The 15,249-nt window shown below is 29.1% G+C and overlaps 1 protein-coding gene across 2 annotated transcripts in view; it reads right to left on the bottom strand.

Moving 5' to 3' along the window:
* LOC106682551 (T-box transcription factor TBX20) overlaps nucleotides 1-14,698 on the bottom strand; it is a 118,302-nt gene extending 103,604 nt beyond the window's left edge. For both annotated transcript variants that reach the window (XM_067053545.1, XM_067053544.1), the window contains exon 1: nucleotides 14,512-14,698. In XM_067053545.1, coding sequence (XP_066909646.1) covers nucleotides 14,512-14,623 — 112 coding nt within the window. In that variant the 5' untranslated portion in view covers nucleotides 14,624-14,698. The remainder of the gene's footprint in view (nucleotides 1-14,511) is intronic.
* Between the last annotated feature and the right edge of the window lie 551 nt (nucleotides 14,699-15,249).

The raw sequence follows: 15,249 nt of genomic DNA, 5'->3' as shown, positions 1-15,249 counted from the left end.
AAATTAAAAAAATAAAACAAAGACGTGAATTTTATCTTCTTTCTCAAATTTAACAGATTTTGGTTAGATTGGACTATTTTTTTTATTTTCTGGGCTATCAACTTCTCGGTCTTTTGTGATTTCTTTTATTTGCAGTTTTAATCTTGTTTTGATGTTTTAATTATGGGTTCTACGGGTTTATAGTGTAAGCGGTTTATGACTATTGCCATTAAGTGATATCAATTTCCTGTTTTGCTTTCCTTTATGAATATTATTATTTGTATTGATATCTTAAATTAATCATATCATTGCAGCACGATTTTTTTTCTTTTTGTGATTAGTATCATACCTTTGATTCATTCTTTTCTCTTTTAACAATCATGCTTTTTGTACGATCTTATAATGATTCTTTTTTTTTTTAATCTATAACTGATTTTCTTTTACTAGTTTTATGATATTGTCAATAGATTATTTTGTGTTTTTATTGTTTTTTTATTTGTAGTCTTTACTTTTGTTTTAATATGCACTGCACTATTATGTGATAAATAGTTCTAAAAGATACTTTCAAAAAATATATAAAAACCTTAAAACATAGGGATTAGTTTTAAATATTGATAAAACTGATGCCATCTTATTCACAAAACGACGGCCTATACTTCCATTGACCATAAGTTTAAACAATACAAAAAACAGTAATATATTTAGGGATCACTTTTGACTGCAAACAATTATTTGACCACTACATCAATTCGAAATTGGAAAACGCAAGAAAAATTTTGTATCAAATGTATATATACTTTAATAAAAAATAAAAAATATCCAATAAAATTAAATTGATAATATATAAAGCGGTACTAAGCCCATCTTAACTCATACTTGCCCCATCTGGACTTTTACTAGTTCAACCGATATAAAAAAAATAAAAGTATTTAAAAACGAATGCCTCAGAATTATGCTTAACTATCCATATTACATACAATACAATATCTAAAATGCACACTGAATTAAAAATGGACACCTTACAAAATTACATATACAAACTGACACATAATTTCTTTCAGTCTTGCCCGAACTCATTAAAAAGTTAAATCCCAAATCACAGAAATAGGATATTACACTAAAACAACAACCTATAGACATAAACACAAAAGAACTAAATATATATTAATGTAAACATAAATCAATGATACGTATTTCATGCTATTCAATAATATGTGTTTTTATTCTATCCAATGTTAAGTATTCTGATTTAATTAAATTGTGTTTTGTGTTTTTTCTCCCCTTCGGTTAGTTTTACCAAAATGTAAAATAGAAATAATTGTAAAGTGTAATCAGTACCAGGAAAATTGTATTATATATCGGGGTATCCCAAAACAATATTGTACATTTTATATTTATGCGATAAAAATATGTTTAAATAAAAGTATGATAAATAGTTAATAGGGACTAATAGATTTCGCATTGTATACCTCTCTTGTAATTAAATGTGTATGAGTAAGGTTTCTTAATGGGTTTTATGGATCTCCGTAGAGATTAACTTAATTTTATTTTATGTATGGATTCAAACTATCTATTGCTTTTCATAAATCGATTCTTAAAATATTTAGATAGGAGCATTTGACAAAGCAATGGTTTCACTCGTGTCCCTGTGCCAAGAATAGGGAATATGTTATAATCCCTATTTTCAAAGTCTGTCCAGCCAAGTTGTCATAATTTTCTTTAACAACGTGGAATTAAATTACTTCTACTTCTATAGTTCTTAATCCACGGATTTTATTATCATCATTACCATTTATTACTTAAGTTCCTGATTTGTTTTTTCGATCATCATCTATAGCGCACTATTGTCATTGTTGTGTGGTCTGAGTCATTGTCAACGTCTCTTTCCCACTCTTCGTGCGTTGATTATAACATCCAAAACAAAGATAAGACATATGAAATTGATTTCATGACGGCAGTATTACTGGATAAGAAGGCTAATGGTGGACCTTGATAAAGCCAACCTACTGTAGCTTTTAGAGTTAATCCTCCACAGAGGCTATCACAACAGAACTCTTCTGTTGATTGAGATTCTGGACTTAGCTTTGACGCGGAGGTAATGGCCCCATGGTGTAGGAGAGATAAGTACTGTGAGGAGGGTTTTGTATTTCGGGGATAACAGAAGAAGCTCCTGGTCTTGGAACCATCTAAATGCATATAGTATTACAATAATATTCTGTTATCAGTTATAGATTGTTTAAATAGGAAAGCTTATTTTTTAGAAATTAATCTATGCACATGACTCCATGTTACATTGCTTCGTAAGGAATAAAATTGCTCTATTGGTGTCCATGGTTGTGTGCGAATTTTAGTGAAAAGATAACATTCTAAAGACGACATTATCTGATATTTTCATTTTCCTTCAGTTACTTTCGTTAAGTAACATATCTCAAAATTTTATTGCTGGATAGCTTCTTCTCAAAGTATAAAGATGTGTGCGATCTTTAAATTGTTCGAATTCCATCGGTGATTAAGGTGTAAATATCAGATTTAATTATTATCCTTCATCATTGTGATTTCTCACCAAAAATTGGGAATAAATTGCTTAATTAAACTTGTCCTTATTCATAGTGCAAAATCTCCTGATGCTTTTATTTTAAGGGAAAGTTTATATTATGTTTGAAAAATCAAAAATCGTTTTAAAAAAATATATATTTTTAATTTTGCTCTTTTATCCTTTTAGCGGTTCTTTGATTCAATGATAAGAGCCTTAAATTGACTCCTACGTTTGTTTAATGACTTCAAAAAGTGATACAAACTTTCCCATAATCGAATCCGTAACGAACCCATAATCTTCACTTCAATTTTTAAAATAGTTTAATTAATAAGTTACTAAGTTAATACATTAAACTAGTGAAGGTACTATATACATATATACTAAGTAGATGTGAATTGTTGCACCTCGAAATTATGACTTTTTATTATTGAGATTTTAGAAAGTGAAATAATAAAAATATTATAATAGATTATTCAGTAAATAATCTAACAACATTTGTCTCTGTATTTTTTTATATTTGATCTATTTTTTATATATAACTAAAATCAAAATTTGTTTATAATATTAAATCAAAACCAATTAATAAATATAATTATGTAATTAGAACATACAACAAAACCTCCAAAAATGAGATCATATTTTTTGTTTTTATATTGGTCTAGAGGCTACATGTAATAAACAATCTAATTAAAATTTGGCATTAAAAAATAGTAGTATTTGTTATTGTTTTTGTAAACTTTTTTTTTAAATTTTTTTTTTTTGTAAACTATAAAAATTATTGATTTCTTACTCTCATTTTATCTTCTGAGGCTAAGCGAAAGGGGCATCTTGAAAATTCCAATATTGAATTTTTTTGTTCATACCCTATTTCTATTTCCTAAGCAAACCTTAATTCCAAATATTCCCGTTGATAGAAACCTTTGAGCTATCCAAATGATTTTGTTTTTAGTCTAAATGATATGCAATGCCAGACTAAGTAGTGTTGAGGGTTATGGCACTTTTTGCTATCATAGGCTCTTACAAATATATAAGTAGCCTATGCGATTATTTGTTACATACAAATGAAGATATGTCTACATTCCATGAAGATTTTACTATAACGGCTAAATTATTGATAAAACATTGTAGTAAAATATAATTTTTTCCACCAATTGTTTGGCCGGAGTTCCCAACTTAAAACGGTCTAGGTTCCTGAAATTCCTTCATTTCCTAAACATTATTGGAAAGATAACCTCAGTGGTTTCTCAGCAACTTTGAGTATAACAGTATTTTTAAGTAATGTTTTTCAAAATTTTAGCTGTTTGAATTTGGTTCTCAAATTTCCCAACTTTTCAGTTTTTCTAAATAAGGTGAATCACACCCCCACATGCTCTGTAACGACCTATAAATATGCTCGGATTTGAATGATGAGTTTCAGGAATTTTTTCCAGATGAGCAGGTGAAGTTTGGACATCGGAAACTCAGACCCCCGGTAGCGGATGACACAGCACACAACTGTCAAGACAATCCGTTTATGGAAGGATGGAGTTGTTTCGGTTTTTTTGTCACCACAAGATAGCTATCGGCTGTACATTCTGCCCTATTCAGACCTACACCACTTTTACATTATCCTCGCGTTTCTGTTTAACTTTTTTTTTTATTCCATTTTATACATGGATTCGAAAGATAAATGGCCCTAGATAACTATAATCGTTGGAGATGAATGTTTTTAACGAGCAGACCGACGCTTTTTTAAAGTTATACTCATTCTAGTGAGCTATAACATGTAAGGAATATTAAAATCTGCATGGTACACTCTGAGATGTATGTGTGCAACCTTTCGAGATTTGACCGATATTTTTTTTTTTTTCTAAGGAACGCTTAATTCAATAATCACATATTTATTAATATGTTTTACTCCACTATACTATAATCTAATAATATCACAATACTAAATTACATCTAATTTAATTTACATCTTTGATAAACTTTGGTAATTAATCCTTCATTAAATTTAAATCTATATCCCTACAACTCATGAAGAGTCAGAGGTTCAGTACTTTACAAAGAAGTACTGTTCCTACACCAACGGTTGTGCAAGGAGGTGGTTTGGTCAGAATCACGATCGACCGCCAGAATTTTACCCAATTAAAGGTATCCAATTTAAGAGGCTGGATGGACCCCATAGGGAGCTCCAAGGACCCAAAGGAGTTATGTAACAGAAATCAATTTCCTGCCCAGCCGGATTCGAACTCAGATCCTTAGAGTTAGTAGCCACGCGTTATACCCCAGGGCCACCGCGCTCTCAATAAATCCTTCATAGTTACTAGATATTTTATGTTTTTTTTCCTGTCTAATTTGGCATTTAAAACAGACGTAATTTGTAGTTGTTTTTATCTTTTTAAATCTGCTTTTGTAAATGATATATCAAATAATATAGATATTATCTTCTTGTACATTTTTTTTTTCAAATATTTCGATTCATAAAGTTAAACATACTGATAATATAATACAAAGGTTAGCCCTAGAGGATGTCCTTTCAAAATAAACATTTTGCATATTACTATCCGATAGGTACCAACAAAGTTTCTAAAGATTTTGAAATGTTTACAATGTATCTACTAATAAACTGTCAAAAACTCAATTCCAAGAGGCTCAGCAGGTTACTATAAAATAGGAAATACTTATTTCGATAAAAGGAATGACAACACATTTTATCCTGAAATATACATATGAAATAATTATTAAGAGTAGACATAAATTATTATTATTATATTAATTATTATGAGTTTCTGACGTTCCTAAGGATAGTACATTTATGAGGCAGGTTATCAAATCAGAGTTTTGGATTTAACCTGATCTAACCAGCTTTGTGAAATAAATATGCTAAGACTTAAAAAATGGATTACGAATTACAAGGCAACTCAGGAGTAAACTATTTATGGATTAATTTCAAATTAACGGGATCCCGAGAGCAAGCAGCTATAAGAAGTGAGTCCCAGGATCCTGTCACTAAGGTCGTATTTTACCCTCATTTTTGTTGGTTGCTTACAACAGAAAGTAAATAATTCAACTTTCCAGTAGAGGAATACAAGACCATAAAAATCGTGACAAAAGAAAAAGTAGAGAGAATGAGAAAAAAAATACTTACATAGATTAAAGTATAATTACAATATTCTGATTAATTTATTTGTTGTTAATGATAATCCCCGTAATGGTGGTGGGTAAATAATTACAAGCCATTGTTGTTTTATTTATCCATAAGGCCCAACTAATTTTTAAAAAATTCAATCCAACCAGGTATTGATTTAATATTTTCATTTTAATTGAATATATATTTTTAAAAAAAATACTCATTACATTCAGTAGTGGCTATTAAAAACATAAGGAACATATAGGATGAATATTTACTGTAAGGAAACGTGTGTTTTCAGGAATGGTTTTTCTTTTGCTAGAAATGGAAAATTAATGTATTATTTTTCGGAAAATAATCTAGGATCTTTTTTCATCTAACAGCGAATTTGATGTATGGCGAAAAAAATCCAGTTTAAAGAGCTTATTTGTATTTTTTAGTTGCCGATAAAGATAAAAATAAAATTCAATTTTATCTCTGAGCACAGCGTCCGACAAGTGCTTTGAAATCTTTCTCTCTGCGCTTTTTTTAGAGCCGTGCCGGTCATAGACCATAAATAGAAGGGTTTCTATTCAGTGCTCTATTTCCTTCCCCAGTTTCCTGATCAGCAATTCTCGGTTTCTCCTTTCATGTTAGCCAAGAAAAGTTGTTGTATTAATATATATATTTTTTAATTCTTGAAATATAATATTATTTAAAATATTTGGAAATAATTTTGATAATTTCTGTTATCAGAATTATATTTCTATCAAGATTATATTTCTAATATTTTGCCTTCAGAATACATAAATTAAAAAAATCTACCATTTCTTTTAGGTTGTTTCTTAATCATTTATAAAATTGATTTCTTAAAAATAATTTTTTTTTTCGAATCTAATGAATGTTGTATCTTTAAATTTATATACAATTGTAACTTCTGGCTTCACACATTAAAAGATACAATTTAAATTTCACACAAACGACTACTTCCCCCAAAGAATAAAAAAAAAATTACTAAACTAATTTTTATTAAGTTGGTAAATATAATATGATTGAGGCGTTCGGTCGTGAAACATGGTAACTGTAAAAAGAAAACTTATACAATGTTAATTTGTTTGTTAATTATAATATTTTACCTTCTACCAGTTGTCACTTACCAAAACTTAATATCGATCTTATCTTCTAAATAAAACAAATTTCATAAATATTCTTCAAACAATTTATCAAATAAGCCGAATGAGGCCTATTTAGGTCATTAGGCCAATTTTTCTCGTATCAAATTTTTACAATTCATAATCCTTAGTGCTTCTAATCTTCCAAATGTTGCCAATTTGGTCAGAACTAGATATCAATCCTTTCATTATAAACTCCCTAATCACCCTAAATCAATTTTGTTTAACTCCCTCTTCAATACCTGATAATACTCTAAGGCACCTGAAAAAGAAATAGCCTCGAGACCTCCTACTCTAGAAATGTTATTGAAATTCTACCAATTGGTTATTTCTTCATAACTCTGTATCAAACCATTTTAAAATAACCAACACTTCATTTATTTGGTATATATTTATGTTATACAGTTGTAAATTTCAATAAACAAAAAAAAAATGATGCCAAAAACTGCAATTCATAAAAAAATTCAGTTACCGTATTTTACGATTAAACGCCTTTTATAGTTATAATATATATATTTTAATTATAATAATATTATTTTTTTTACCATGTTAAAACGAACCAGTTAAATACCAATCATTTATAAATACCACTGATCATTTCTGTCAGTTCATTGAGACTGACAGTCAAGTACCACTGGCAATAAAGTAATGCTGTAGGCAATAATTACTAGATTCTGGCTCACATTCACTCGTGGGTGGTCCACAAACTTTCACGATTTCCTTCGCAACCAGAGTAGTTTAGGAAAAAAATTATTTCTTATATGAAATAAAATTTCATCATAAATATTTTACGACCCTAATATAACACAACTATTTTATGGAAGATTGGAATTTTTAAAGAATCTTCATTGTATTTTAATTGTTTTGTATTTAAATTGAATGGAAACATTCTAATAACTAAAAATGAATATGAAATATGGTAGCTTTATAATTTTTTGATATTGTTAAAAACATATTGATTCCTCAGTTCAATACTAATCTAACCCTAAATTCTACCTTTTGTGAGAACGTATTTCTAATACTTTCCTTTTTTATTAAAACCCATTTTTGCTTATATAAAACGATTTAACTAATACTTTAAAAACATATGAATAATAATTTACGAAGTGTACTTCATTTACCTTGGGATTTCACTACATTGAAGTCTTACTTCACAGTAGTGCGTACATGTACATGACAACAAACTTTGCATAAAATACAATTAAAAACCCTACCTGTTAGAAAAATTAACAAATTTTCAATTAATTCAATAATGTAAATATCCATGTTCAAAGCACTACAGTAAAGTAAGCCATCGAAATAATAATTTACCAAAAAATCCTAATAAATAGGTACATTACTAGATTTTTTTTTAGCTAAATTAGTAATGCATTGAGGGTACGATATTTTATACTAGAAATTTAATGTTTAATTTCATCAAAATTATTAAACTGTAGTACTATAGAAAACTATTAGTTTTAAAAAAAAAAAAAAAAACAGGCTTTTTTTTCGAAATGAGTTTGTAGATTTTTATAAAAAATAACGAATTTAAATGTTTTCAACAAAATTTACAATGATTCAAAGCATATATAGTTGATCAAACAACAAATTTCTATCAAAATGTGTTTGAATTTACTGAAATGATCCTCTTACAAATCTGGACTGTTGTCCTGACATTCTTCGGAAAATTAGGCCAACTCTATGATAACCTTTATATTTTATTTTAATAAACAGTTCAGTAATAAACAAGAAGGTTTTTTGAAAATAATGTAGGAGGAATGGGGGGAACCCTAACATTTTTTTAATTTAGGTTTTTTTTTTTTTAATTCGAGGAATTCGAAACCATATAAATTAGGTGCTCCTCCAAACTCAGCTTTATAAATAAGCAAGGCGCTGTAATAACTACACCTGTTTATTATTATATTTTGATTAATATTCTAGTTTTTTTTTTTATTCGAAAATATATTTTGAAATAGTTTAGGTTATGGAAATCATAGCCAAAATCCCATGTGTGTTTTAAATAATAAAAAATTTATTGAATTCCGAAAAATGTATGCATTTAATAGTCATGTATGACTTAATGGTCGTTCGTGTTTATTATATTGTTCTTGTATTTTATTAAGTTAAATTATTAACTACTACTACTTGTTAAAAATAGTTGTCTTTGAGATTGAAGAAAATTTAATGTAAATAAAGTTATCATTCTTTGTTATTCAAATCTATACAATATAGATTGCATTTTTAATTTTCACTATATCTATTACGATTCCTTTTTTTCTACAATAGATTATTAAAGAAGCTTCCGAAAAGGTGTGAAGTGGTACCTATGGATTATACCTAAAATTTATTTTTTTGCATCGTGTGCCGTCAAAAATTACCGATTGTCTGAAAAGAAACGCCACGAAAACTATTTTAAAAAAATATATCTAGCTCAAAAAATTAATTAAATTATTGAGGAATAGAGTTGAAAAATATAAAATTTCGCATTCTGGACATTTTTAATTTACAGCATACATTATTTCCCACTTACAAGCAATCCAGTTTCTATGAAATATAAATTTCAACAGTTGAAGAAAATTGTGATAGTATTGTTTAAATCTGAGTAACGAAACTAATTTATTTATGAGGGTTTCGTTTATAGACTATAAAATTGTAAAAAAACATTTTTTGTAATTGAGAAAAAATTATAATAAGAATAATGGTTATCAATTTAACCTTTTTGTCGCCCAGGGCAACGCTTCCGCGGAGGCTCCGTCAACCAGATATCGGCGACATTTGCACAAATTTGAACTTAACAAAGTAATTTCTATTTTTAAATAGAGACTGTAATTAGGGTTTTCAATCATTGGGATACATTAGGAACATTTTGTTCCAACCCATGTAGATATTTCAGCTAACGGGAAAATATACCTATATTGTTTTAGACATAGATCTAGCTATAAAGCAGGAAATTATTCTACTGTTTCGAATTTTATGAAAAATTTTAAATTAAATAATTAAGGATATAATTTTAAAACAGTTATTTGTTTAGCTGACGTAAATATATTTTAAAGGTTCATTTATATTTATTTAGACAATGAATAATACCCATTTTTTTCAATTAGCTTCTAGATTTTTTAATTTTTTAGAAACATTTGATGATGATATCATGCTCATTAGACCCCTGAAGATATTTCGGCTCCGGATAGTTTGCCAAAATATAAACAATCATAGGACTTATGTATTATGTGGTTTATAATTAAAACTTAATGATCTTTTACTGGAAGAGTTTCTGGAATTAAACTGGATTTGGTGAATGACACAATTCTTCCTTTTTTAACTGCAATAATTTATTTCATATAATCAGCAACAACGTTTCGGGAAATATCCCCTATCTTCAGGTTGCTGATAGAAATAACCTATATATAACATATAATTATCATATAAATATATTCTCATTCTTGCTAATATTTAATAATGTTATTGTCATTTAATGAATAAAAACTATTTTACTGTTAACAGTCATACATTTTTAGGAGAATTTAATATTCTATGAGATTAAGAATGACAATATAGGAGATAATTATATGTTATATATAAGTTATTTTTATCAGCAACCTGAAGATCGGGGATATTTCCCGAAATGTTGTTGATGACTATATGAAATAAATTATTGCAGTTGAAAAAGGAAGAATTGTGTCATTCACCAAATCCGGTTTATAATTAATATTTGACAAATTTCTTTTCATTTCTTAATTATAATCTGTTACTTTATTCTAATATTACGAAATATAGAAAAACGTAGTTCTGAAGATTTATTATATTATATTATAATTTACTAATTATTCTTCATTTAATTGTACAACTCGCTGCTCAAATTTTATAACTGTAATGTATTCTGTAGTTCAGATTGTATTATTTTTCAATATAGTGTAAGCAGAAAAGAAAAAAAATATATATATATATTGTCTTTACCACAGCATTTAATTTGTACTTCAATTTAGTGCCTCTTCAATCTTCAAGAACAATGTTCCTAATAACTTTGTTCTCTAGATTGCACTTAATTTTTATTCCGTTTTAGCATTTATTTATTCCTTCTTCTTATTTAATTTCTCGTGTTAGCACCTAATTTTACCTTGTCCTTTATGTATGAATATGTATTATATGTATATTTGTAAATATATATAATGCTCATTACAGACACATAATACTCAACATTTATATGACAATTGAATCGTCGCAATAAAATCGGGTTATAAGGGACAATTATTGAGTTGCCTAATTTTATAATTTTGTCATCTCACAAAATGGGCTCTTCATTAGTTAAATGCAATTTTTAACGACCTATGTTTATTATCCCAGCTTATATGTAAAATAAAATATTAAACGACGATCACTGAAAACTCTTTCATATAATAGAGAGATTAATAAAGTCAGTTTTATTATTTTTTGTTCTGTTTATTATTTCCTGTTAAATTTTATCCTGATCTCATTATTCTACTATCCTATATAGATTTGGAATTGAAGACAGACTTTATTAATTTTTTTTTTTTACTCCAAACTAAAATTTCGTTTTATAGATCAACGAAGACACGACTCCTGATCATATTGCATCAGTAGCAATTTATCAGGCGATAGCTCCATTTTTATATTCACATACTACTAGATAAGAAAACTATTGTGAACGGAATAACTGCTGGATGTGTGGTTTTTACAGGAGCTATACCTCAAAGTAGACTAAGGCCGAAAAGCCCGTTCCTGGCCCTTGTTCTATCTGTCTGTGCCACGATTTTCTCTTCAACGGGAGGAACGATTTTGGTATTTTTCTATATGCTGAAGCACCAAAACGTTTCCAACAATTTTGAAGAAACTTACCTGCAATCTCCTTCTTAATGCTGTTTAACATTTAATTGACCTAGTTATGAGGAAACATAAATTTTATTTGTGCAAATCTCTAAAATAAAACTATAATAGACAAAAAATTTAGATAATTAAATTCTCTACACAAACTTAAAACCAAAATTGGCGGGTGCCAATTATATTCCTCATTAGCATTTAGTACTCCTCTATAACGGACACGAATGTACGTGCAGAAAACTCTTGATTCTAGCAATAAAACTTTTTGAGTAATTTATTTTGTATTGAACAGCCATTTTTTTTTTTTTCGTCAAACGTGAAAATTTTATGTTGAAAATAAAATACATATTGCCCTTAAGGCAGTAAAAATTTGTATATCATTTGAAAAAAATAATAATAATGAATTCTAGAAATATTTCAAAAGAAGTCTCGGTTAAAAAAAAAAAAGTTAGGAAATGTCATAAAAATGATCCATTGATTTTTTTTTTAAACAATAATAATATAACTCAGGAGTTTATTAAAAATCAGAAACAATATATCCATTTTTGTAAAGTAATAATTAAAACATTATTATGGGAGCATTTCATGAGGGTAAGTTGAATTTTTACGAACATTTTCAATTTTAGTACCTATAAGACAGTGGTAAAATTAAATTTTAAAAGAAAATGAATAAATTTTCGGTATATAACTGTAATTTTTTAAATAAAAATAATCTTACTTACTTTTTAGATAAGTAAATATATTAGCGTTTAACATAAAATTCTTCAAATATTGTTTTTTCTTCGGACTTTTTTTTCACAGCGCAGATGACATACCTTTATTATTATATTTTCGTGTTCTTTTTATATTTACCACTTCTTAACGGATACCTCTACATAACGCAAAAACTCATGTACCCTGTCGGTGTCCGTTCTACAGAGGTTTCACTGTAGCCACGACGATTCCTATTAATTACTGCATTAATATCGTCTATAACATTTAATTAAAAATCAATAAAATCTACAAAGTAATTATTTTAAACATTCATACACTCAAAACGAACCAAGGAACTCTAAATAGATACCCGAATTAACAAGAGACCGGAGGAGATTTGCATAGAGACAGAATCCAGAGTGTGTGAGGGCCGTTATGGAGTCACATAAGACCGCCTGAGCAGATTCCAGCCTTATCTCCAGTCGGATAAACGAAGACGTGTTGCCGTTCAACAGTTGCCGTCCCCATAGCAACCAGCAAACATCCCTCCCGCCCATCCTCACTTCACGTTCTTTATTAGCGAATCTGACTTTTAGAGAATTGACAAATACAAGAAAAATAAATTAACAATTATGAAGTTATTAAAATAAATGTAGAAAAAATATGTCTATTACATTTTAAATCAGGACAAAAGATAAACCACTACAAACACGTTTATGCATTTATATTTGTAATACCCACCACAGAAATGCATCTACATAAATTATCTCATATTTAAAGTCAACATGTTCTATTACTTCTATTACAATTAAATTATTTTATTTTTAATATTAATAATTTATTTCTGGCTTCTATTAATAATACAGAATGTTTATAATTATTTTTTAAAATTGATTTAAAATATTTATTAACCCTATTCGAAAAATATTTCTAAAAAAAAATATATAGTACTTTAACCTATACGAAATTAAAGTACCATGATTCATTTTTTTTTTACATCAATTTTTTTTTTAACTCGAAACTATCCCTCAACCTATAAATAATATTTTTTTAAATCCCATTCCCCAGGTGTATGAACTGAAATGAAAATGAAGGCCAAATATTGTTTTTTTTTTGCTAATAATTAATTTAGTGGATAGTTTTGATAGTTTTATTTATACATATTATAGTAAAATAACGGTGAATGACTACAGAATCAAAGGAAAGTACTTGTCAAGTAGTCTTGATTTATAATATTTATGCCTTATAAATTGATGAGACTAACATAGAAACTTAAATGATGTTATGATTTGGTAATTAGTGGTTGTTTATTCAACAAACACAGTCATTATGTCCGCTTACAATCTTAAGCGGTTATTGTAATTACACTAATGCTTTTAAAATACATTATCATAAATTATGTAGGTGATTTTTATTTAACCTAGAGAGCTCTAACAAATAGGTATGTCTGATAAACATTATTTCATTAATAAAAGATATTATTAAAAAAAAAACCTTTGTGACGTTACTTTAATAAAAAAAATTATATAAAAATCAATCGCCCATAAATCGGATGATATATCCCTGAATAAATTTAAACCGATCAACCGTTCGAGTGATTTCCATCAAAAACCTAATGGTTTAGAACCTAATTCTATCAAATTATCACAGGTGAACTGTCAATAACAATAGGCGATAAAGGCTGGGCAATAGGCAGTTAAAATTAACAACACTCTTCGTGATTAATTTACCTTAAACAAAGAGAAAATTTATTATCTGTGAATCTATGAATTGACTTGTGATCTGTGGAATATGTTTGAAACTATTGAATTTGACATTATAACAAATAAAATTGACTTTGTTTTTAATTTATTTGCAAACCGTGGTGGAATTAATTAAGTCTGTATAGGAAGTTCGGAGGGTACTTGTTCGTTGTTTCACCTTCGCTGTAGGTTAAGGATGCCTATTAAAATATATGTAGAAGTGGAGGAAAAATCGTTTGTTGAAAAATAAAGAAACAAAGAGGTCATTTAATAGTTGTTTGGTAAATAAATCCTCATGCTCTGGTTGTTGGATGCTAAATAATTCTTATTTTTTTCTGATAATTTTGTATAAACAGGGTACGCCTGTTGTCGATGTATGTCTTTGAGTCGTTGACAATCAGGGAAACACTTCATGAGGCTATCGACGATGGAAATCAAAAATTTCCTTTTTTATTTTCCATGAATTGGAATTAAATGATTTACCTGTGACAGCGGAGACGTCCTTGACCGACCTAGGCCTCCGAGCCATGATGGCCTCTATGGAGAAGTCTGTCGCGGGAGCGGTAGGCCGAAGCGGCGAGCTCTCGTCGTCCATTCCTCCCTAGCCGAACATGAGGACTACCCTTGGGGGGAGCAGGGTGGGGAGCGCTGACAGCCACAATATCCTCTCTTCGGGGGTGGGGGCTACGGGCTCAGATTCATCTAAAGCGGGGCCGTGATAGCGAGGGGCGGCGCAGGCCACGCCTTTGACCCCGCCCACCGCACCCCCACTCCGGTTTTATGCCCCGCCCACTTCCTCCCCCTCTGGTGGAAGAGTGAAAGGAGAGAAGAGAGGACAGAGCGCAATAGCCCGGCAACAATCATGAGCCGACATTCAAACAGCAGCCTTCATCATTACTTACCCTCTCCCCGTCAACTCTCTTGCTGCTCACCCTTTCCACCCCTTGATCAACCCTTCTTCTACCCCCTCCCTCATACTGAATAACTGGACCGAATTAAATGTTATTTCCGTAATTAACGTTACTTTTCATTACTTGTCTGTTGGGTGAATCAAAGCAGCTTCTGAAGAAAGAGTATGTTTCATAACTTTTATTTAGGCATTTTATTTCAGCACTACTGAGCACGTCACTGAAATAGATTATTTATTTTCAGTGTTTATATTGATCACTTCTTAGATAATAATATCATATAATAGTATAAACAAAGAAAGGTTAATGTTAC

The sequence above is a fragment of the Halyomorpha halys genome, unplaced genomic scaffold (genome assembly GCF_000696795.3).
Source record: "Halyomorpha halys isolate HHAL.00 unplaced genomic scaffold, Hhal_1.1 Scaffold423.1, whole genome shotgun sequence".
Lineage (NCBI taxonomy): Eukaryota > Metazoa > Arthropoda > Insecta > Hemiptera > Pentatomidae > Halyomorpha > Halyomorpha halys.
This window is presented reverse-complemented; position numbering and strand designations above follow the sequence as displayed.